The 25955-nt window shown below is 38.5% G+C and overlaps 1 protein-coding gene across 4 annotated transcripts in view; it reads left to right on the forward strand.

The window, feature by feature from the left end:
* Window positions 1-25955, forward strand: part of CTNND2 (catenin delta 2) — a 645018-nt gene that overhangs the window by 593132 nt on the left and 25931 nt on the right. For 3 of the 4 annotated variants that reach the window (XM_057428749.1, XM_057428752.1, XM_057428751.1), the window contains 3 exons: window positions 13221-13431; window positions 16739-16823; window positions 23108-23233. In XM_057428749.1, coding sequence (XP_057284732.1) covers window positions 13221-13431; window positions 16739-16823; window positions 23108-23233 — 422 coding nt within the window. The remainder of the gene's footprint in view (window positions 1-13220; window positions 13432-16738; window positions 16824-23107; window positions 23234-25955) is intronic. The other variant, XM_057428750.1, reaches the window with a different exon arrangement.

Raw genomic sequence — 25955 nt, forward strand, 5'->3', positions numbered from 1 at the left:
CCAAAAAAATATGCAGTAGTGGTGTTCAGAGTTCACCTGCTGTTTGGTAGATCTGATGTGCAACATGAGGAAAATAAATTGCCTCATTACTTACTCCTCTCAGGAGAAAAGTTACAGGATCTCCTAGATTGTGTGCTACTCAGAGTGCTCTTAAAGTGGTATGTTTTATACATTATTTGGATATCATAACTCAGGATTATTCTAGCAAATAATCAGAGTGCTAATTTTAATTAGAGGAAAATACTTCTATTAGCATGAGTATATGCAAAGTCATATTTGTGTGCAAAATTCTTCAAGGTGACACTGACAACAGCAGTTGCTCTCACAAAGGGAACGTGATATTCTGCAAATACAAATTATCATTTGCAACGGAGCAGTCTGTCAAGAAATAGTTTATGTTTGAGAATATTGTTCTTTGAATCTCCTGTGGTTAGGAGGTCAGTTTTTTGTATCTGACCTTTCGCCTGTTCTGCTTTTCTGAGGGCATCTATTTTTCAGCTGTGCTTTTTGTTGTTGTTGTTAAGTCAGATCTTTTGTAGCACTTCAAACCTGATCTCCCATCCTTCCCCTGCAATGCAGTGTACTTTATATTCTGCCATGTTGCAGGGAAGTAGCAAGGCTGCAGAGTACATTCAGAATTCTCACTCTGACTCCACCCTCGTCTTTCAGAGCACTCTGAGCATTTAGAATAAGGAATGTGGAGCCAGGGAACCAGCTGCTCTCTGGCACATTCTTCTTTTCCCCGAGTGTGAGGAGAGGAGAAGGCTTTTGGAAGACTTGCCCCATTCTCCCCTTCTTTTTTGAAATAGCAGATACCAGCCAGCATTGCAGGGGTCTGAGAGAGATGAACTTGAAGAATCTGAGAGGTTTAAGGGTTTTGCCTTAAGCAGATCTCCTCTGTCCAGCTTGATCTTCAAGAAAGAGTTGAAGTCTAGTACATCAAGTCTAAAGTGTAGACTCTGACTTTTGCCATGTAAGCGATTGCATCCCCATGGAGGTAAGAGAAGGAAATTGAGTGAGTGCACAATCCTGAGAATCCTCCCTCCATGTGTTTACTCAGATGTAGGTGAGCAGCTGTGACTTAAAATAGCAATGATATATTGACACTGAGCAAGCTCAAATGGATGTCTGGAGGCAAGATTTCTTTGAGGGCCACTAGAGAAACAATTTGGATCAGCTACTAGCCTGAAGATGCCACCTGGAGCTGTTACTTTGAAAGAAACAGCAGTAGCACTACCCCAAAACAAAGTCATATTATGAACCCTTTGACTCCTGCCTCCTGAGGAAGCATGAACAACTGTGCTGTAGTAGACCTGTACTCTGATGGAGGAGTCAGGGCTAGGATTCATCTGTTGTCACGATTTCTTTAAACACGGCTAATAATGAATTGGACAACTAACAGGAGGTGAGGAAGTTTTTAACGAGAAATGTAAAAACGAGTCATGTTGTAGTTGAAACAAAAAAAATACATTAGTTAATGTTTTTAGTTGCATGTTTGCCCTTTCCGTGAGAACACAAAGTGTATTTTCACTCTGCACCGTATCCTTGCTTACACATGTAATATATTCAGGCCTTAAACTGCAGTAGTTTCAGGTGACTTAAAATATGAAACTAAAATACGGTTTGGTCTTTTCTAATGACTGTTGCTAAGAACACAAAGCATTCTGTCAAGAACAGGAATTAAACTGAGTCAGAACATTATCTGCAAAACGAAATGACCTCCAAGGAATAACTATTAAAAATCAGTACCTGTCCACATTCTGAATGACTGGTGTGAGAGACCCCATTTCTAATGAAGGTACCTATAGCTTCATTACTATGGCAGACCTTAGTGTGGTCTTGTTTAGTTACACTAGTACATTTGCAGTTTAACAGAGGGACACTGTGTCTTCATGAGGTATTTGCTAACAATTCCAAGTTGCAGGGAAAAAAAAGGCAAATAATGTGTTATATCTTGATGTTCTTAAAAATATTTTTAAACAGCACTTTTTCTGTTGCTGTTCTTTCACTTTTTTCCCTTCTGTCCTTCTCTCAGACATTAACATCTGTGAAGGTAGTGCATGGCTTCACTGAGCCTTATATACTAACCAGGATTTTGTTATTAAATATAAATTATTTTATTGTATGGTGCCCAATAAAGCAATGTGAAATACTGATATGTATCCTCAGTATTATTGACATCGTGCATAGTTAGTAATTTTAACTGCTTCATGTAGAGTTTTCATGGTGTTTGAAAGGTTTGAACATTGCAGTAATTAAGAAATATATGAACACTTCGATATGACTTGGAGTGATTTGGATATTTGTTGGAAGAGGAGTTGTTATCAAAAAATACGATCACTTTCCCAAGATTTATATTTATTGAGATAACACATTTACATCTATGCATTTTATTTAATCTTTTATAACAGAATGTGTTGTGAGGGTCCATTTTGATTTTACTTATCTCAAGATTTTAATATACATCTCTAAACATAAGAATTTTTTTCTTTCACCATGGTGTTGTCATAGCTATGTATGAAAGCATGCAAAAATAATCAGTCTTTCAGACCATACAGTGGGGACAACTTTGTTCATGAGTTTCAGGCAGTATTGGAGCATAAGAAGAAGAAAAATAGTAGGAGATAAATAGCAATAGCTACATGGGCAGTCAAAGTAGGATTATGTCTAGTGGCAGTTCACTCTGGCTGCATCAGTTTCCTGTCAGAATTTTGTTCGGTTTTGGACAAAAAGTAAAAGCCAAAGCAGAAAAGAAAAGCCACTTCTTTATTAATCCAATTTAATACCTTCTGACATTGGTAGACAGGTTCATTAATTTCAGTGGGTGTTGGTTCAGGGCACAGATCTTGAAGCCTAAACTTATTTTCCAAAAATAAACTACATTCTTATTTCTAACTTAAAAGTCCCTTGCATCATACTATTAACAAAATATTACCCAACCTCAGAAAATAATACAGATAACACCAAAATTCCACTCAGCATTCACATAGCACTTTTCCTCTTCAAAGCACTTTAGAAACACTGATTAATCATAACATTAATTATACAACTATATTTTTTAAAAATTCAGCCTTCCAAAGCTCTGTTCTCTGCAGGGAGCAGGAAAGAGGATAGCAATGGACTAAAACCAGCTCCAGTAATCAGAAAACTTAACCTGCAGCAATTAAGCTGAGAATCACTTCCCTTTGCAGAATCTTTTTTACCTTGGGCTAGTGGAAAAATGAAAGGAAAGATGACAGTACATTTTATATGAGAAATAAATATGCTGGTGTGTAAAAGAGATGATTAATTAGGTATATTTGCACTACCTGGGTCAATAGGTAGCCTAACAGCTCCTTTCCATGTCTCGTCCAGTGTGTGGCAGGAAATTAATTAAAAAGAAAATTATTTAAGTAATTGCCCACATGGACTCCATCCATTCTGGATATAAAATGCAAGTGCACAAATTGAATTCCTTGGATCCAAGAACAGTAAAGCCCGAGTTTGTCATTGTTGTTCCCAGCCAACCTACCAAAGCTAAGACTGTGTCCTGGGTTCAACAGTAGCAGTCATTTTTCTCTTTCGTAGTAGCTGGTGCAGTGCTGTGATTTTGACTTTCAGCCTGGGAACAGCGCTGATAAAACCGATGTTTTTAGTTGGTGCTCAGTAATGTTTACTCTGACCAAGGACTTTGTGAGCCTCATGCTCTGCCAGGGAGGAGGGGAAGCCGGGAGGAAGCAGAGACAGGACACCTGACCCAAACTGAAAGAGCTATTCCATACCACAGCACGTCATGCCCAGTATATAAACTGGGGGCAGTTACCCCAAAGGGCTAGTTAACTGCTCCATCATGTGGGGTATCGGTTGGCGGGTGGTGAGCAGTTGTATTCTCTTCACTTGTTATTTCCCTTATTATTATTATTGGTGGTAGCAGCAGTGGTTTGTGTTATACCTTAGTTACTGGACTGTTCTTATCTCAACCTGAGAGAATTACATTCTTTTGATTCTCCTCCCCATCCATCCGGGAGTGGGGGGGGAGGAAGGAGGGGAGTGAGCGAGCGGCTGCATGGTTCTGGGTTGCCAGATGGGCTTAAACCATGACAGACTGCAAGGAAGGCAGCCATAGTGACCATACAAATCTTTTTTTTTCTGGCTGGGGAGACGATATAGGGATTGCTGAGTTAAAACACGGATTAACATTCAAAACAGAAGCCATCCACTGTGCTGGGTGAGAGGTGCTGTTGAAAAACAGAAATTCCATTTGGCCACGTTACCCATAAATCTGTTTCTGTACTAGATTTTTAGCTGTTCTGCTGCAAACATCTACTACCCCAAAGGAGACTTAAGTTTCTCCAGAAATCCACTTCTCAGTGGCAGCATGCATCCCATGGCAACGCCAGAAAGAAGCTGCAAAGGTGAAGGAAGTGGAGATGTACAGCACAGTCTTCATACACTGCTCTGGTGTTGGCATTAGCTTCGGTGCAGCCAGCTGAATTGCTTCTGCAAGCAAAGGGCAGAGGGATCTAGCCTTTAAAGCACATGTTGGGACTGATAGGCTGTATGAATAAGCAGGTTATGGCCAGCTAAAGAGCCTTGGAAGTTCTGTAATCTCTAGGTTTTAAGACAACTGCTAATATAAAGCCTGAATATCCGCAGTCTTGCTATGTGAGGGAAATACAGAATATGAAGGTATTCCATTGAGATGGGAGGAAAATCGCTATTGGAAATAACAGTAGATTAAATAGGTAGTTGTCTATGGAACTGAGATATACAAGAGAGATAACAAGAGTAGTATAAGCGCAATAGCTTTTAAACACACTGGTATTTTCAAGTCTAAAACCTATGCTTGTAAGCTAGTTAAAATTTCCTTTAGTTCAGAAAAGTAAAGGGCAGGAGTTGGGGGGTGGGTCATGGGCATGCAGGGTTGTAACAAAAACAGGATCTAGCTGAGCATCAAACTGAATGTGTTTAAACCAGTATGAGGAGAGAATGGAAAAGGTTGGCAGACAAGGCAGATGCAGAGGCACATGCTTAAATATCAGATACATAAGTGGTGGCAAAGGAGCATCAAAGCTTAAAGCAGTTAAGATCCAAGGAGCTGAGGGTGTACAGCTGAAGGAAGGAAAAATATCAGTCATGTAATAGAGGGGAGCAGGGGCAACCCTGAAAAGGTAAGTTGAAAGCAAGAAAAATGATCAGCCAGAGGGAGGCAGGAAATACATCAAATGGAGAAGTTATGTTTCTAGAAGCAGAGAATCTGAAGGAAGAAGGTGGCTGGGTTAAAATGCTGCTGCAGGAAAGAAAATCTATGAAGGATCATGGATCTGCGAAAAGCAATTTGCTGAAAAGTGGTGATTGCATTGCACCCAGTTGTGATTTCCCATGGCATGTTCAGACTGAAAATAGCAAAATGATTCTCTTTTGTCCAGTGCTGCTAACTTCTGTACATACTGCTCTTCCATCCTTGTTATGACTGTGCCCTTTGTGAGTCCTGGTTCTCCTCATGCTATACCATTTTCTTGCAAAATATAAAACCAGCATCTTTAATCTTTTTAAAAAGATGAAAGCTTCTATATCAGTTACCCTTTCAGATACTTGATTCTTTTACAAGCAAATCTCAATTGACATTGTCAACAAAGATATTGGTAGTTCACATACTTTCATCATTCTATGAAAGTTTGAGGGTATCTTCCCTGAAACTGTAAAAGATAACTATTGCTGCACCCTGTAGAGCTTTATGTGCTACACTACCTGTGGCTGAATTTATTCTCAATAAAAAAAGATTTTCAAAAAAGAAAACCACTGAATGGCACATCACGTACAATGCGTCAGGGAAGATACCGTTGCTCTTTGTCATGGTCCATACAGAATACCAATCTTATATCTTGAAATCTTGCTGCCAGCCATCGGAGGTAGTGTAAAAGTAATAAGTGTGTGTCATTTTTCTGAGGGAAAAAGGGAATCTGAGACCTCCACCTGATCTTATGTTCTGTCTCAGCAGCCATGACCAAAGTGCATCTCAGTGTTTGGGGGCGCAGGAGGGCATGTGTGTGTAATGGTTTTCATTCTTTCTGTCTTCTCCAAAAATAATTTGTTTCCGCAGAGTCTTAAAATTTAAGTTCAAATAAACCTTCAAGGAGGTGAAACTCAGCATTGTTCTCTAGCTCAAAGCACTCATTATCCCAACTTAATTGGCAAGCTAGGCTTAATGAGAAGCTGCTACAGCAGTGGCTCCAGCCCATGAGTTTTGAGGTGCTTGTTCAAACCAGTTCATTAACTCATCACTCATTCTCTTACAAATGTTTGAGCTGAGGTGATAATATTTTTTAATAGGGATAGTCGCAGTACTATAGTTCATGAACACTATGTAGTGAAATGTCTTCATATGCATTTATCTTCAAGTGCCACAGGTATGCACAAACATCTGTGCACATCCCGAACGTAAGACGTTAAAGGACTTGCATACGGAAAAACATTTTTGGCCAAACACTGAGAATGAGATTTAGGTGCCTATAGGTAAGCATTAAACATTAAAATGTATAGGATATCCTATTTTGTCTCCATCTGTTTTTCCATCAGGCTGTGTATCTTTCACAGGCCTACTAACTGTGCAGATACCTCAAGTATCCAAGAGGATTTCAAACTTTATTAGCCCTTGCATTTAGAGACACGAGTTACACCCTACATGCCTAAAAATGGTTTCATTTTTCCTTTTGCACCTAAGTTCCAAACTGTGCCAAAATCCTCTGTTCTCCGACACTTGTTGAAGTGGTAATTCCCTTGCTTTTGGGGCACATGCTTTTCGGTCCACTCCGGTTTTTTACCACTTTCATCTTCCAACACTACTTCATGCATAGTGGTCTATTGTGATGAGCAACATCACAGACCACTAGCTAGCACCGGTCAAGCTGTGTGGGTTTGACAGTAGCCATTGCCTTTGACTCTCAGAAATCTGCTCTTGTTAACACCTTAATTCACGTCAAACCAGAAGCTAAAGGAAAGACAAAGTATTGTGACTTACAGTTCCCTCACATGCAATGTACTCTGCAGCTGGCAATGCTAGAGACTATGTATTATGGAGCAGCGTGAATAGCAAAATCACTGGCTCAGTGGTTAGTGGAAAGCCTGTCTGAAAGTCAGGTCATTCATCATTGAACAAGAGGGCGTTAAACCTTGTGGTGGCTAATGACTTACTTAAAGCTTGTGCTGCTCTAGCTTCTGAAATAGGGGTCTTCCTTTGTAAACCAACATTGCCACATCAGTTAGGTTATTTCTTGGTCTTGATTCACCAAACATTTCCTAGTGCTCCCTAAAGTCTGAGGAGTAGTCATACAGGGACAAGTGTTTCTCAACCTCAGTGCTGCAGCCTTTGCTTTCAAAAATGCAAGTTTGTCTCCTTCCATCTGCAGCCTTTGCTGCTTGCCCAGCAGCTCTGGCATTATCCTGCTTCATATTCTTAGGTTTGCTTCCTCCTCTATCCCACAAATAACTACACATGTTTGGCACCAAGACCTGACAGTATTTCTTACCTCTTAACGTATTTCACCTTTAAAATTCAGGGCACTTTTTCTCCTTGAGTGTTTCAGTAGCAGAGGAAAATCTCCCTGTGGAAAGTAGCAAACCTTTACCCTTTTAAATCACATAGGTTTCACTGCTGCTTTAATGCCTACAAAATACCTTATCTAGGTAGTCTCAGCAGTCCAACTCCAGAGTTTGCAGTGTACTGTACAAGCATAATCATTTTTTGTGGGCTCTTACACCCCATCCTACACCACAGTATGTACTAGATGTTCTGTGTTCAGAGAAGGGACAGGATTCCTCTGGAACAGCAGCAGCTGGATCCTGAGGGGCACTTTCAGGTGCAAACACAGTGCCAACACTGATTACCAGTTGCACCTTAGAACAACAGCATCTGACAAGAGAAAGCATGGTGCACAAATGAATTATCTATCAGATACAGTAGTGGTATTTCCGCCATGGCTATCGTGATGAATACACTCTAATTTATTAGACTATCCGTTGAATACACTGACTCATGATCAAAATTTGTTCCATCTGAATTAAATAGACAATTTGGGCACATTTAGTAAGTAATGATTGAAAGTAATAATAAAAGTTTTCCCAGTTATATTCTTTCCATAAAGGTTTTGAAATACTGAAATTGAATGGTATTAAAAGCACAAGGATGATAAAAATGTACAGAGCCACATGTCTGGAAATTTAAGTGGAGCACACATGTTAGAATGAAGAGAACAAAATTCACATGCATTGTGACATACAGACACCAGTAGTTCTGGAACAGAGTTTCTGTAACATCACAGTAAAATGTAGTGTGATTTTGCTGGTTTTATATTATCTAGCTACTTGATGTGAATTAATGATTATCTTTGAGGGGGAAAAAATGGTGATGCATAACGTTTATTAGAGCAAGCTCTACCTTTAGGACAGGGTTTAAATTAATAGCTGTTGAAGGTTTCTTGTGTTCTCAATAGGTTAATTTTCTCCATCTTGTTCTTTCAAACTAGGAGCCATGTCACAACTATTTAATAAATGTGCCAATGTGTCAAAGTCATTTTTCAGAGATGAGTGGAAATGGAAATGAAGTCGATGGGGTTACATCAGCAGTGAATTTGTCTCCAGGCAATAGCAGGGAAATATTTCCGGAAGTAGAACCTTATCTGTGGTGATTTTGCTCCTCTTAAATGTGCTGGTTTGCTCTGAATCTTTCTTAGCAGAGCTATCAGTTTGATCCTATGAAGGAAAAAGTTTCCTGAATTAAGAAACAAAAGCACGTACTAAGGTGCTAATGAGATTTTATCATGGGAAGGATGTTAACTCTACATTGTTGAAATGTTTAGGAAGCAAACATTATCATCTTTTATTGAAAGATTTAGTGTATTGTGATGGATAAATCCTGCTCTCAATATAAAAGTGGTAGAAGTCCCGCCTTATAACTTTATAGTGTCAGAAAAATGTTGTCCAAAGCACCTGCAGGACACCCCCTTTCCTGTGATGCTGCCCCCAAATTATGGCTCTGTAGTCTTTTTGCCTTCCTTTATGAGTGAAATTGAACAAATAAATATGATTTCTTTTTTCCCTGTCAAGCTGGTTATATTTAATCGTATTATATAAATCCTCTTTAAAGACATCTTAATCACTTTGGGGTCTTGTAATGTGCAATTTTGCTCAAATAAAAACTCAGGGTTTTGTGGATAAATCTGTTCTGTATGAACTGTAATGAAAATTAATAATGCTGTTTGTTTTAAATATCATTCTCATGCATATCCTCCTCTCTTCCTAGGACCCTCATCAATTCTCACTTCTTCAGCTCAGGGAGGCTTCTTAAACTGCAAGCTGAATTCCCCAGCCTTCCTACTAGTAGTGTTACATGAAACTTTGCTGACATTACAAGGCTAATTTCCATTACACATTTCAGTCTGCTTTTAGAAGAGGTTTTTAACATTGAAAAAGTAACTCTAATGGCACATGCTCTGAAGGTTGTAACATGCACTAATGCAAAAGTCAAGGATCGCATGTTTTGTCAGCTGTGTTGGGCTGATGTGGCAGTAGCTGTGATTTCATTTGCATTACTTGGTATTTACACCACTCCAAAATAGGGGAGGATTTCTTCTGTAGCTAATGCTGGACAACATGAGTCTTCTTTCCTTCATGCCTGTCATAAAGCAGGGGGAACATAACTGAGATAAGAGAAGTTAACTAATAACTGATTTATTTTTTTTCCTGTGACTGTAGTACTTGTATTTTGTTGACTGATTTTATGTATGAGTTTAGAAAGCACATTTAGAATGCAAGCAAGTTACTGTGGAATGTTTTCTGCTGTATAAAGAATAGTACTCAACTTTTAACTTTCATGACTTAACTCTATATTAAAGCAAGTTTACTGCTTTTTCAATATAATTTCGTATGGTTGGAATTAAATTAATGGCACAATTTCTTATGGCTAAGGCAGGGTTTTTTCTCATCCCAGATACATTTTCAGATCTCTAGCAAAGAGTTCAAAGTAATAAAACCACAGAAAATATGTTAACAGTTACACTTGTTAACAGATTTGATGATCATGTAAACAGCAGCTTAGATTGACTCCATAGCCCAGCCACTTCCATCTTCTTCCAGCTGGTGTGCCCCCTTGTTCTGGTGAACCTCTGAAGGTCAGTTTGAGCTGTGGTGCCAGTCTTCGCAGTCAGCTGCTTCAGCTGCATGTGTGAGCAGCTCTGTTGGAGGTGGCAGTTCTGGCTTCTGCTACACCTCAGGGACAGGGCAGGGAGGAGGAAGCGGGTCTCCTTCACAGGCAGCACCTGGCAGAACTAGGGGCCTGGCATTGTCATTACAGGTTCTGATCAGGGTGTATGCAAACCGGATACCAGCTTGCACAGCTGCCACAGCTGCTATACACTGACTAGATTATAGGTCTGCAAAATGTGCGCTGTGAGCCTTCCAGCACTTTCTATCCAAAGGCTAAATTTGATGCAGTTCTGAGAAACAAAACCAAAACCATTCAGAATATATTTTAGTTTAAATATGGAACTGTTAAGAATTGAATAGTATTATTGACCTGGAATTACTACAGCCACTCAGAATAAGGGGTGCTGTACTGACCCACTGTAACACATCTATAAAATGTGTGGTTTAGTGTTTTGATGTGTCTAGTTCTGATTTGATCTTCTTATGCCTGACTTAAGAGTGTGCACCCCAGAAATGTTAGAACTGTTGAGCAGTAACATGTCCAGAATGCCTATACCATGCTTGATTGTATTTATTTTAGTTTTCCTGCTGAGCTTTTCCTGATACCTCAAAGCCTTTGTTTATTCTAAGAAGCATCCTGTGTGTCTAGGCCTGTGTACTGGTATCAATACTACTGCCTGGAATACTAGGCCAGTTCCAGGAAAACTGCTTAGGGCATCCATCCAAATTTCCTTATACACAGTGCTAAGGGAGACAGTCTTTGACTGCTAATGGAATGATCGTAGTAATCTGGTTCCACCAGAGGACTGAGATCGTGAGACGCTCTGTTGCACCTTAAGTGAGGTACAAAAGGAAAAAGGAACATTGATTTGTTCTGGATGTGTGTACAGAGTAAAGCAGAAAGTCTCACTGATGTGATTTGTCTACTTATTCCTGACCCATGGCAGACACTGCATCAGGAGAGTAAAAGGTACAGCAAATCATGGTTTATTTTATTTTTTTTTCATACACATGCTTGGTTTGCTATATGCTACTGACTGAACTAATCACTGTAAGTGATAAGGGACTATTAATGTAATCATGTTACGTAAAACAGATGCAGATGTACCTAGCATTTCAGGCTGTTCAGTGTTTCAGGCAGGTGTAGGGGAAAAACATATTCAGTTTGCTCAAACCATTTCTGAAAGAGAGTGGTGTTAATATCTGTACTACATCTAATATGAATAATATTGCTGAAAAGCTAATAATGCAAACAACCAATTAAATATGAAGTGCAAAGAAATAAAAAAGAATGAGGAAAAGGTTTGTATCTATATTGCAGCACACCATTAAGATTCAAAGCCTACTGCACACATTTTGTTGGTAAAGTTATGCTTTTTATAACCAGGAATGTTTTTTCATGATATAAAGTGAGTTGTCTCTAAGACTTCACATTACCACAAAATCTCTTCATAACCTCTAACATTTCAGTACAGAGATTTTAGTTTTTACCTGTATTAAAAATATTCTGTTCCAAATGACTGACTATATTTCTGCCACAGCAGGCAAAATTGTGAGAAATAAAAATAATTTAACCTCTGATAATTAAAAGATGTGATTTTCCTCTTACCTCTGCTTTCATATATGGACAAACAACTGGATTTATGAATTCAGAAGTAAAATTTTTAATAAGTACTCATAAATACTAATTGATCAGAACTTTTTTAAGTTATCAAAAAGATCTGATTAAATTATCATATTCTATACAATGATCACACCTGGTTATTTCGTTCATAAAATGTGATGTAGATTAGATTACTAATTACGTTTATTTTTCCCAGTTTTCCTGTCTTTTTCATCCTGCATGATACACTCATGGTGATTGCTGTATGCAAATTCCTAGCACAGCTGCACTGAAGGTGATTCAAAGTTGTTTTACTGACCTCAGCAACAACTTTATCAGGTCCTTGCCCTCTCTGATCTTGTCTTCATCACACTGAAGGGCTAAGAAATTATTTTAATGTAATAGTGACCCTATAGAATTGGTGTGAAGCTTCTCTTATAGCTGTGCCAGTGCTAACCCTGCTCTACATTTATATATTTACATTTATATATTTACAGAGATACTACATGTATATATATATATTCTCAGAAGCTGCTCTTGTGTTATTTTCACAAGCACCACATGACTTTCAGGTGCAATTTTGCGAAAAAAATCCTTTGTTCATGTAAACATGAAAAAGTTATAATTGTCATAGAATCATGGAATCGTGTTGGAAAAGACCTTTAAGGCCATCGAGGCCAACTGTAATCAATAGAATTTCTTTTTCAAGTCTTCAGTTCAATGTGACCATTTTAAAAATTCGTTTTCCCTTTTTATTTTAGGAGATTTTAAGTTCTGGAGGTTATTGTAACTCCTTACTAAACATCAGACAGGAATAGATCTCAGAACAGCTCCCTTTTCTTGTCGGTACCAAGCATACAACTAAGCATGTGTGGAAAAGAGGGTGTCCTCTAATGAGCAATAAAGTCTAAGAAACATTAATAAACCTAATTAAATTAGTGCATGTAGTATAGAATTAACCTTGTACAGTGAAACTGGTCCTTCAGAGAAGATTTTTTCACGAATAACAATGTCATTGGCTTTGCATTTGCTGTAGTGTTTTTAACAACTGATGCACATTTTATGTACCATAACGAGTTGTGCGATGGGAGATGAGAACTTGACAAGTTCTGTAAGTTGTGATATTAAGGTTATCTTTATATATATACTTGGGTTTTTCTGTTATCATTTCATTTCTGTCATCATATGGCATGATGTAGCCATATCCAAAGTCTCCAACTGATGTGTTATGGAAATATTAGGAGTCCCTAATGTGAAATGATTGACCATGCCATTGTATAAATGTGGCTCATTCCAAATAGATTCAGTAGCCAATTAGATTACATGCAATGATGGAAGTGGTGCTAATAGTCTCGCATGTTTTCCCTATACTTCTTCTCCGTCACCCTTTATTGCTGTATCTTCTGAATTCTCCCTTCATTTTCTTTCAACAAAGGCAAGTATGCCATGAGGGATCTGGTCCACCGACTGCCAGGCGCTAACAACAGCAACAGCTCAGCAAGCAAGGCCATGTCTGATGACACCGTTACTGCCATTTGCTGCACTCTGCATGAAGTCATCACTAAAAACATGGAGAATGCCAAGGCCTTACGAGACGCAGGCGGCATTGAGAAACTGGTTGGCATATCTAAGAGTAAAGGAGACAAGTATGTTTTGCAAATCCCCTTGCACTTTTTTAACATCTCCAGTAGTTATTACTAGTCCTGAATGTGTTTGCCTCCTCTATGCAATCATGAGCTGAATTCTTTAGTTTCATCAGAAATCGTGTGCCCAGTAAGAAAGGTGACAAGAAACAGACAATACCAATAGCAGAGGTCTCTGCTGTGGTTTATTTTTGACGTACCATCGGTAGTGTGTGGAGTGCACTGCCTGTGCAGTTTAAGGAGGAGTAATTATCTACAGTAACTACTGCCTCTGGGCAGAAGATCCTGAACAGCATTAGAGACCAAAGCTGTTGGATTGCACCCCACAGAAGGTGTAACATGCAGGTGGAGGGATCCTGTGAAAGGACCTTACCACAGTTCTGTTACCGCTTCTCTTGCTCTGGGAGTGAAGAATACAAAATCACTGTCCGTTTTCACACCACCCTTTTCTGGGCCACCAGCCTGCTCATAAGGTGGGGCATAGTGCAGAAATGGATTCAGTGATTTTCCTAACACCTTTCTTCTGAGAGAGCATTAGGATACCTACAGGCTACTTTGTGAGGCGCCAAAACATGCACAAATCTTACATGTGACAATGATATTGTCAGAGAAGGTATGGTTTCATCTTGTCTGTTTTCCTGTGTATGCAGCCTGCATATAAGAGTTCACCCTTTATCCTTCTTTTGCCTAAAACAGCCTGGTTCTCCTATTTGTCAGCCTGCAGAAGTATAGTGCAGTAGGACTATGGCAGTTTGAAAACAAAAAGCCTTCACAGTAGTGTACAAAACCCATCAGTCCACCTACTTGAAGCTGTCATCCCACAGCCTGTTGCAGCAGTAGAGTTCTAAAAGAGCCTCACAAAGCCAGGCAACACCCTGAAGGAAAGATTTATGCACCCTACATTTGGTATGAGAACTTCTGTTCGCCTATGTGATTGAACGTTGCCAAGATAATGCAGTCACATTTCTTTTCCTCTGTTGTCACCCTTTTCATACCAAGTTCATTACTGAAACATTATTACATTCTAATTGTAAGGGGTAAAAAGTAGTAGTGTAACAAAGTATGTGATACCAGTTGTGCCAATTTGTTTCTACTTGCATTTTTTTTTATTATTAAATGTATTTAAAACTTTGTTTTACATTTTGTAGATCAGATGTAGCACTATTGCAAACAGGTTAATATCCATTTTACTGAAGTTGAATGTGTCTTTTCTCATAATAATGCATTTGCATTCCTGTTCATTGTCTGGTAGAGATTATTAATACTCATTAAGTCTTGACTTTTCAAAGTTTTAGGGGATCCAGAGGTATAATTCCCTAAGTATCCCTCATAACTGTGAAAGCTGTATCAGTGCTGAATGAAAGTATTTAGCCCAGATAGTGTTGACTAATTCCAAAATGCCTTCCTAAGTGATGATAGGTATCCTTCCTCTCAAGTACTTCTGAGTTGCAGTCCTGTGTTATTACTGTTACATGTTAACACAGCTCTAGAACAAGAAAACCTGTCAACTCACAGTGCTACAAATGCCTATCTTGATCAAACGTTCCATTTCCCAGCTTTCACAAATGTTAGTATCATGCACTATTGCTTTGGTTTGGTTTCTCACAGGTAATCCATTGTTCAAAAATCAGAATTGCTGTTTGTTGGACTGATAGGAAATTCTGGCATTATAGTAAAACACTTCAGTATGAATTTATCTTGTCCAGTATGAAGCAGCTGATTCTACAAGTGCACGGTACTAGACTGGATGCATCCTTGTATATATCAGTGCCAGGAGTGTGGGGCTGGCCCCACTAGCTTTTGGAACATTCCCAGGGCTTGAGCACTTCCCCTGTATAACAGCATGAGGGAACTGGTGTTCATAAGGTCATACTGGCCAAGCCCATATTGGCTTCTTACAGTTCCTGTTTCTCCTCAGTACTCACAGTATGATTGGCACAGTTATTTTCCTAGTTGCTCCATGCTACCAGCACCCCATGAGCCAGCACAGCTGGGAGTGTAATAAAAATAATTTTTTTGAAAGGGTTTATCAAATTCCTGTTTATTCCCCAGTTACCCACCTACTGCTGTACTCTGTCTGAGAAATTGATAAAAAGGGGAGGAAAAAAAGTCACCAAATAAATTCCTAGGAAAACACTGTTGTGTGAATGAGTTGTGTCATGAACATTGCTTGACCAGCTTGAGTGCCAGTCTACCAGTGGTCCTCTCAGAAGTCACAGGACGCACCAAAGCCTGACCCCTGAGAAGACTTCCTGCCCAAACCAGTTAACATAAACTTCTGGTTTTCTGGTTTCTCTTTGATTTTGCAGTCTATGTGCCTTTTCTGAGTAAAATATGAGTCATCTCAATGATTGCCCATCAATCCTCACTGCAGACTTAGAGCTTTGCAAGATTTTCTAGCGCTCTGCTGCTTTAAGTGTATTATTAGTACAGCACAGTGTTTGCTTCCTCAATGAGCTGGGTTATCTTCCTAGTCCTTTTCTGTTTGACCTTTCTCCACTGAGCTGAATACTCCCTGGTTTTTGAATTTGGGGGGGTTTAGATTTTTTTTGAAGTCACTTATCCCAGGAGGAGTGTATGACTCCAACGTATTGTAACAATAGTTTAGAGATTCTTTTGAAACCTTTCTGAAGAGAAGGCCCATGTGAAGTTATGGTTTTCAACATGACACTGTATTGCTGTCATTAAAGGCTAATAGTGTGAGCAAGAAGCAAGTCCTAATTTGGATTCCAAATGAAACTTGTGTTGACTTTTTATAAACAGCTGTATTTCTGCATCTTACCTCTGCACTTCAAGAACAGTGCTCATCACCCACCCAGAGTGTTTCTTTTGGCCACTGCTAAGAGGCATTTAATGCATTAAGCATGATGTCAAGAGTTAAACTTTGGCACCTTATAGAAAAAGAAACTCTGGCTCTAATTTCTTGTCCTTTGTGCCAAAAGTTGTAGCCAGGACATCTTAGATGTACATAATACCAGTTGGGTACTTAACAATTTTGCCAGTTGCTACCTCTCCCATTCCTCCTACTATGCTTTAAGGATGAATTCTTGTTCTCAGTGTGCTGAGGAACACACATTTTGCTCCTCACTGAATAATTAGCACTGTAGAAATAACATGTATTGCCCTTGCTTAAAAACACATTGGCCTCCAAGACACCAGCCAATTGTGGCACATTTGAAACACATTTTAAATGAGGGTTTAAATCCATAGCAATGCATTTGAAAATTGGGATGAATGGAGTCTTGTACTTAACAGTCTCTTTCTCACTCTTTCTTTCTCTCTCTTCCTTTTTGACATATGTGCGTAACAGGCATTCGCCGAAAGTGGTGAAAGCAGCATCTCAGGTCCTCAATAGTATGTGGCAGTACAGAGACCTGAGAAGTCTCTACAAGAAGGTAAGGCTTCGGTTATTTCTAGTTTTATCATCTTTCATATGGTTGCCCAAAAACTTAAGATCAAATTATTTATGTGACTGAAAATTCACCTAAAGTTTCAGATATTTGGAGCTATGTTCCAGTATACTTGGAGCCTCATTTCTACTCTTAACATAGAAATACCTTTTGAAAATACATGTGGTGATGAAAAGGGGATATGAATTTGTTTTTCAAAATAATTCATACAAAAATTGCTGAATCTGACAGCCCTGGAGAGTGAAGTCATAGAACAAACCTGTGTGAGCTCTCCTGCTGAAGCTTTCCTTCTTACACCTTGCCACCCTGTCCTGAGGAAGTTACCGGACTTCCAGCCCTTCAGCTTCAAAATTTCCTCATGAGATTGTAAACAAGAGTATCTGAATGTGTGGTGCTTAGGGACCAGTTACATGTGGAGCTGGGCTGAAACTTGATAGCTTCACTTCCAATCAGCTGGCAGACAGTAGCATCATATACTTGGTTTTCAGACAGTCTATGGAGTCTTCAGTACCGTACTGTTCCCACGGTCCTGCTAACCTCTTAAAAATTAATTGCAATGTGGTAATACAATCCTGTGAAATAACATCCTATATAGCTTTTGAAACATCAGTGTCTACTTAGTAAATGATAACATTTAAATTAATTCTTGCTGAAGATTTTCAGACTGAATTACATTCCATGTGAATATCAGCCTTCAGATTTAGTTCTCAAAGGTCTTCTTGCTACAGTGGAATTTTGCAGCTTAATTCACTGATATTTGTACTTGTAATCTTAGCAAAGAGAGCTAAGACTTCCTGTGGCACAGAAGTTCAGGTCCTAGTTAAGGGTAAGGCATAAGAATAGTGAAGTAGGGAAGGTTTACAGTGGCATAATCTGGGTTGTACGTGTTTTGCACAAGAAACAAACTTAATTACATGAAACTTATGCACCAAATCTCAAAATGATAGAAGCTGACCTTCTGTTTAAAATGCTGTTCTTTTGCATGCCTCAGCCCTGCTTTTGTCAAGTCTCAGGAGTAAGGAAGATGGTTATTGAGTCTCTCCCATTGTTCACTTCCAGTATTTTAGTCATCCTTGGCAGCCCTAGGGATACCATATGAGATGATGTTCCGAGTAACAGCCTGGTACTCAACTGTCCCATTAAGAAGTGGGAACAAACATGAGCTAGAGTAGTCTTTTCTTGATGGAAGGCAGTACACGCTGGAAGTGCGCATAGCCCAACTTCTGTGCATGTGGGTGGCTGCACTGTAGAGGCTGAACTTCATTGCACTGTAATCTTTCAGAGATTCTTACAATGTCTGGCTCATTTCCAGCCTTCTGTCTGTATATATACATGCTGTGATGGAAAAGCAGTTTCTGGGGTTGCTCCGCACATAAGGTAATCTATATGCTGTATGGCTTCTGAGTATACATACTGCTACGTAAAGGACATTCAGTTGGCTGCCAACGTGAATGCCTGGTAATGTACTTACATACTAAGCATGCTTTGGTGCTCAGTACATTGCATGCTTAAAAGAGCATATCCTGCAACCACAAATAGATACTTGTGGTATGGAAAGTAGGGTCAGCCAGCCTTTGAGGTAGTTTCCAGGAATCTCATAGCAGACGCTGTCTGTATTCTTATGAAGTATTTTATTGATCTCTATACTGGCTAATTCCTACAGGCTTCACAAATTCTTAAAATGAAGGTCAGTCTCTGCTAAATATTTTTATCCTCATTACATATGCTGCACGCTCCTGTTTTTTAGAAGACATACAGTAATCTTTATAAAGTTATAATGTTTATTAAACTTGCCTGCAGTAGGCTGGCTGGCTGAGTTTCACCACTGTTGCGGAAACAATGTTTTTATGAAAGGAAAATTATAAAAGTTTGCATTAATCTATGTAATACAAAGATACTGGGTCAATGCAGTCTTTATTTGTCCCATTAAAATGCATACGCTAGTAAAAACAGGTGAACATACATTTGACAGCTTAATATGGTCGTCAGTTTGCACCTGCACCACCTTTTTTGAAGTGCAGGTAAATCCCAATGCATAACCATCAGCAATTTCTTCCTGTGTACTAAAGTATCTATACAATTACTTCCAAACAGTTGGTGGCCTACAGAGAGGCACAGTTCTGTACTGTAATACAAGGAAATTGCAAGCATCGCATCACACTTAAGAAAAAGCAGCAGCACTTACCTGACTGTTTGAGAAACAGTGTAACCAGGTAGTTTGAGTTGTGTATTTTAGAGCTATATGTTTACAGTACAGTAAGTAAGAAGAGGTAAAAAGAAGTATTATCATTTGTATTAATGGGGAAAGAAGGCAATATGTTTACTGCAGATGCAGTAGTAGTCAGTATATTTAGTCCAACTATGACTGCATCAGCAAAAACATGAAAACCTCTTTCACTGCCTAATTTTGCTCAACAGAAGAGGAATCATCCCATAACTGGCAGAATATGAACTGCACTGACAGAAAGTTCATCCAGAGTTGGGGATTGGTGTGGTCACCTAATGACATGCCAAACCTGTAGAGTACCAGAAGCCGTGAAGTGCACAGGTACCAATTCCCTCTTGCAGCAATACTGATAAATTTCTGTCTTGGAAGTTAAGTGTAGGAGTCAAAAACTAGCCCTCTATCTGATAACCGGTAGCAGGGCTGCCCTAAGCAGGGTATGTGCAATAAAAGCATCCTGCAAGCCTCCAGTCCCATCATGCATGAGCAAGCTTTTCAGCTGTAACATTAATATGCCTATGTAATGAAACCTAAATGAAGCTGCTTCTGAGGACAATGTCAGAATCAGCTGTGGGATAAAAAATAGTCCAAATTTCAGGGGTTTCAGGCTGCCAGCTTCAACTGTGCTGCTTAAGAAGAATAGTAGTGTTCACAAATTTCTTTGTGCCACTCAGTGTCTGACAGACGCTGTCTGTTTCTCTGGGCCATTAAAAGCCAAAAAGTGCAGCAGCAACTACAACAACTCAATTAACTTCATTGACCAAATCAGGCAATATACCCTGTCTGAAGGTCATAGTGCAACTAAGAATCCAAGCAGTATTTTGGCAACGCAGAATTTTAAGGTCCTGTCCATCTCTTTTATCCTGAAAAATGCAAAATTACTCCACAAGTCAGTGAGATGGGAAGCGCAGAAAATTAAATCTAGTAAGTCAGGTTAGGCTAGAGAGATGTTTCTGCAAAAAGAGTTTCAGGCTAGCCCACATACTGTGTTTAAACAGAAAGGCAGAGCAGGTGGACAGAATAAACTTTGCAAGCAATGTAGCTTTGACAGTCCAAAGCTCAGGTACCCAGAAGCTTCTCTGCAATGGGCTTGATCCTGCTTCCAGTGAAAGCAATGAGAAGGCCCTATTGATTTCAGAGGTCTTTTCTGTAAGGTACCAAAAGCGAGAGCTGAAGCTTTTGCAGTCAGTTGAATTTAGCGGGGAGACAGGCTAACTAATCTGCAGCATCCAGTGTGTCCTGGAATTCCCAAGTTCCTATAAAAAACAAGGATTGAAGGTTTATATATGGCTTTCAGTTAGCTGAAGCAGAAACATTGTGTCCATTTATTAACAGCTACTACAAGAGGAGATGCACTCTTTGAACTGTTGGTCTCTCTTGTCTGATAGGTTTTTTATTCTCTGAAAAGCATGCACAGGTAGAGACTGTAGCTTTTCTGGCTTAGGAGAATAATGGATAGATTTCTAACTTCCCACAGCCTGGGCTGCATGCTCAAGGAGGAGGAGGTATTGGCTTTGTTGTCTCAGTTTTCACTTGGAAAGCTCTGTAAGCCCACAATATCTTATGTACAGTGCTTGCAGAGCTGTGTCACACACACCCTGTACCCTCTGCTGACAGGTTCTATCCAGTGTACTAGGATTTCCAGTTCATACCTGTGCTGTGGTTTTAGGGGGACACTTAGACTTGTTAGGTGGGGCTGGAATGGAGAAGACACAGAAAGTGAAACAGTCAGCATTCAGATCCATGAGTGAGGTGACAGTGTTTACCATTCTTTATAGGCTGGGGCTTTGGGGAAAAAAAAGATTATTTTAGTCCCTGGTATGGTTAATTTGACACTATCCTAACACAATCCAACAAGGAAAAGTTGTAAAATGCATAAAGGTTTCTGGTCCTAAAATTACAGGAAAAAAAAACCATCTTGACAGTCCAAGAGGAAGCAACAAATTTGGTCTTGAGATGAAGGAGTTGCCATCCATCCCAGAAGTTTAACTCGCAGGTCCTTCATCAGGGAAGAGTTCACAGGAAATACTGCTCAGTTTTCCGAGCAATAGCTGAAACAGAAATCTAATCTCAGGAAAATCCCATGAAGAGGAAAATAAGGTTCAGTCTTATATAGACAACGTTTAGATTATTTAAGTGTGATGCATTTCCAGGTACTGCTAAAGCTTAGCAAGTGAAAAAAAAAAAAAAACAAGAGGTGATCATCACAGGTTTTCATCAGTAGATGAAATGTTGTCTCCCAAAGAGTGACTTTAATGTCATGTTATTTTCAAACATCTTTGTTCTCTACAAATAAGACTTCTAGTTTCATAAATTTATCCACCTCTGTTTTCTGAAGTCTATTCTGAAATACTTAAAATTTGATTTTCAAAAGTGCTTAATAGTCACATGCTCTATAGCCCTGTGGGTGGCTCAGCACTTGAGAAGAACTAGGTAGAGGAGCTATTATGTTTATCCCTGTGCTTCAGACTCACAGTATACCCTTCTTCAAGTATCTTGGTAACCTGTACAGCCAGCAGGAGAATTAAGTGCTGTTTACAGCCTTGAGAGGGAGGTCCTGTCCCATTTATGTTTAGCCACCTAAACAAGGTGAAAGGAGCTACTATGGTGATTCTTTACAAGATGCCTATTTCCATGTCAAGAACACTGGATCCCACTCCAGTCTTTAGGAAATTAGCTGACTGAAGATTCAGGTACAACTTGGAAAATACAGGTGTGACTGTAAGAGAACAGATTTCCATTAGCTGGTAAACTCTTACCTATATCAATTTTCCAGACAATAACCAACTGCTCTTATACACAAATGGCTTGTTAAATTGCATGAGGAAATTTGAGCAAAAGGGTTGTGCTAAATGAACTTAACATGAAAAAAAATATTTAAAAAGCTTCAATTAGCATTAAGTGTGTATAATAGTAAAGAGCTGGAGGAACTGTCAAGAAGAACATTTTCTATTTATTGATTTGTTTTGCCTAATCACTTAGGCTCCATCAAAATACGTTCACATTCTGTCATTATGTTTGCACTTACACCATCTTCCAGTATATACGCAGAGATCACAATGAATTTATAGAAAATATTTTTCTTCCCCATTTGTTATCGTAGGTTTCTGTTCTGCATGGAATAATGTAAATGCTCGTCCTATTCACCTGCCATATGAATAAGAATACAACCAATTATTTGAAACTAGAGAGGCTGTTCAGGTTGGCCATCCTTCAGCATGTAGTGTGCCATTTACAACAGGGATACTATTGCAATAGGCGTTTAATGAAGTCAGAGTAGTCACTCTGAAGATGGCCTTGTCTGTCATTGGCCGGAAAAAATGCTTAAAATTGCCTGAAGCCTTAGGAGCAGTTAAGCCAGTCCTGATCTAGAAAAGGACTCTTTTTTCATGTGACTTTCAGAATAATAAAACGGTGACTCTGTGAAAAGGTCCATTATGGCTAAATGTTCCATGAAAATTGACAGCAATAAACTTCAAAACTGTAGTCAAGGAGGTTTAGAATCTAAAGGCCTTTCTTAAGCAAAATATAAATACCTTTTAAAAATGTTAATTACACAGTGCTATCTCGTAGACTTGGAATGCATCATTTGGATTTTCTTCAGTTAAGGTTGCAGTCAGTCAGATGTCCCCCCCAAAAGATGGTAGTTTAGGGTGAAATTAGCTAGTGAAAGTGTCTGTGCAGAACTTAAACCCTACATTAAGAATCTAAATTCCAAATCCATAACGTAATAATTCCTAAAAAAAGTGGCTTGACTTGAAGGAACTATTTATGTGCTCAAATTGTTTGTGAGAATATATCTTTTGCAGTGCTGATCTTTCAGCAGGGCTTGATTTATTTCATACGACTGGCAAGACACTTTTTCAGATTAACATGTCACCCTTTTATAAAAGGGATGGATTAATTTAAAGTAAACTCCCCACTGTAATAGCAAGCTAGATTATCATCAGAGAGAAGGCATTGTCTAGAGCCCATTTTTATTTTAACTATGAAAATGCAAGTACCTGATTAATAAATGATTGACTGATTGATTGATTTATGGCAGTGGGCGGCCCCAAGCTTCAGTGTGGCTGATGACAGAGGATTTTCACCAACCCACCACTCTGGGTCATGGCACGCTCAGCATACTCTCTCCCAGAGCCAAGAAACCAGAATCTATTCCCCAACCCAGGTATTCTGGATGTCAGATGACCAGTGTTGAATTGTTGTTTCATCCATATTGAGATTTGTACCCAGAAAAGTTCTACAGAAGACATTTGAATCAAAAGGATCAAAGCCTTATTAAAGAATGTATTTTTAAATTATACTGTAGATTATTGCTTCACTTAGGAGGGCAGCCCCATTCTTTTCAGCTGTGTGAGGAAGGTGTGCAGAGTTTTGCTCTCTCTGAGGACAGCATATACCAGAGAGGGGGACAAGTGCATTACATTCAGTTCCCTGACAAGCTTTCTAGCATTTCTGTAGTCTCTTTTTTTGATTGCCTGAACTTTTCAAACAGAAAGGCAGTTATTGATAAGCCCTATGTTGCAATAGCAGGTTAAATTTATCAAACACTTAACTTACCTTTTCTGTCCCAATGACATCTGTAAGAAAGAAGCAATAGCTGCATATTTCAGTAAAAGGATCCCAGGTAAATTAGGATATCTATAGAAAAACCAGTGTGTCCATGAGTGAATTAAATTCGTAAAATGCTAATTTTCAAAACAACTATTAATAAGAACACTGGAGATGTCATCAGGCATAAATGCAGTTGATGAGAATTAGCACAACTGGGCACTGTTTAATTTTCAGTACTAAAATTTCATTTCCTTAACCAACTACAGTCATTTGGTTTGCTCCCCCTATATTTTTTTCATAATAAAATATGACTCTGTGTCATTATTGCAAAAAAAACAAAATACCTTCTACATATGCACCACATTCAAGTAAATTCTTGGACAAACCTTTTAGTATATTTATATGTATGTATGTGTATTTTTTCTGTTAAAATAGTTAGAAAAAATAGGACTTTACACATTTTTGCTGATCACAAAGGACATAGTAGCTATGCTTTTTTTGGAGGGTTTTTTCTACTAATTTTGCCTGGAAGAGGGAAGACATCAGAGGAGATCTCGTTTAAATACTTTAGACGTAAATATCTGTCAAGGTTAGCATAAATCCCTTTAATCTTTAGCTAACAGGAATATGATACTTAAAATGTGCAGCATTTCACCATCTCATATATGACATTGCTTAGTTTAGTTAATCAGGAATTAAGCAAATTCCTAAATTGATTTTAAATAAAGGAAATGTGGAAATTAGCTGTGGAATTACAATATTCACGCCTTTCTAAAGCATCATCTGAGTAATTTTAGAAGATGCAGATTCAGTACCCAAAAAGCGAAAAAAATTGCCATCTTCAAATATATACTTCCATTTTTCATTTCTGTTTCAGTTTTTCTTGCCTCTAAACATGTTATTTGCATTTAAGTGAGCATTTTAAATGTGGCTTTTTATCAGACAGCAGTCTTATTAAATACTTAATCATGAAATTGTCATTGGCTTCGGTACTGGGAAAAAAGTTGGAATGTCTGCTTTTTCTGTGTGTATGTTGAGTTAATATTAATGCTATATTTTAAGCTGTATATTAGTTTCCAGTGTTCATATAACATACGTTTACCTTTCCCTCTGCACATGCAAATATGAAGTATTTCTTCATTAAAGCAAAGGCATATTTTCTGTTCTGCAAGAAGTAATAGCTAGTAGCTGCAGACCAAAGAAAAATCTGTTGATCTTGATCTGTTGATCTGGAATTTAGATTTTCTTTTTACCTCAGTGCTGTTTTTTTCACTATAATTAGCACTAGGCAGCATCACTGTATAAACTTACCATTTAACTTATTTCCTCTTTTGTCTGTGTATGCCTTCCCAGGATTGTTTTTTTAAGAATTATACAAAACTTTCCCAAGTACATTTGAACATTTGTGGCTCTTTCTTTGCCCCTTGTCTGCTTAAATAATATCCTGTTTGCCTATCTACATATCATGACTGAATCATGAAGCCTTAAGAGGGAAATAGTGCAAAGAAATTGAGCTGAGCTGTACAGGTAGAAACTGGCATATGGTGAAGCATTCAGGAGTATTCACACATGGAAAAACTGGTGTTTAAAGTGTGCTTGACTTTTTAAAAGAAAAGAGTGAGGGCGGGGAGAGAAATTCTCAGTATTTGGCAAAACACAAATCCGTTCAGTGTCTTCACCTAGCGGTATTATCACTATAGATCATTTGGCTAGTTTTTAAGAGGAAGAATTAAGAAAAATAAAGGACAAAAATGTATCTAAAATATTAAAAAATCTAAGTCAAAATGTTGTTTTGATTTTATTTTAATGCAGATAATTATAATTTCAGTTGTGCTGTCGAGTAGGTCATGTTCTGATTTTCCTAGCTTATCCATCATATGAAGTAATATCTTTCCTAGCTACTTCTAACCCCCTTTGAGTATAACAGTATCAGACAGTACTATAAAGAGGAGGGATTGCCATTTTGTTGTTGCAATGTTTTTTACATTTTACTTGGCCTAAAGAGGACAGAAAATCTTTTGGGATCCAAAATGTTGATGTTCTTCCCTGTATGACAGTTACAACACATATTGGAATACCTAAATTTGTGTTTCTGCAACAATTATTAGAGGGAGATGTTTTCAAATGTTCTAGGCTTCTGAATGCCATCATTTACTGTGTAATAGACTTCATTTATTTTGAACATTTTGCATTTTACATAGTTAAAATTGTGATAGTCTCAAAGGTTTATTTGCTATGCAATATCACCTAGCATTCCCTTAGTTGTGTTTCAGTTATTTCCGTATTTATATGTTTCTTTCTAATATTTTTTCTGTGTTTACTATGGTATTTAAAAT

This window comes from Pezoporus wallicus, unplaced genomic scaffold, assembly GCF_028554395.1.
Source record: "Pezoporus wallicus isolate ANWC-B61680 ecotype Strahan unplaced genomic scaffold, APGP_CSIRO_Pwel_v1 contig_6658, whole genome shotgun sequence".
NCBI lineage: Eukaryota > Metazoa > Chordata > Aves > Psittaciformes > Psittacidae > Pezoporus > Pezoporus wallicus.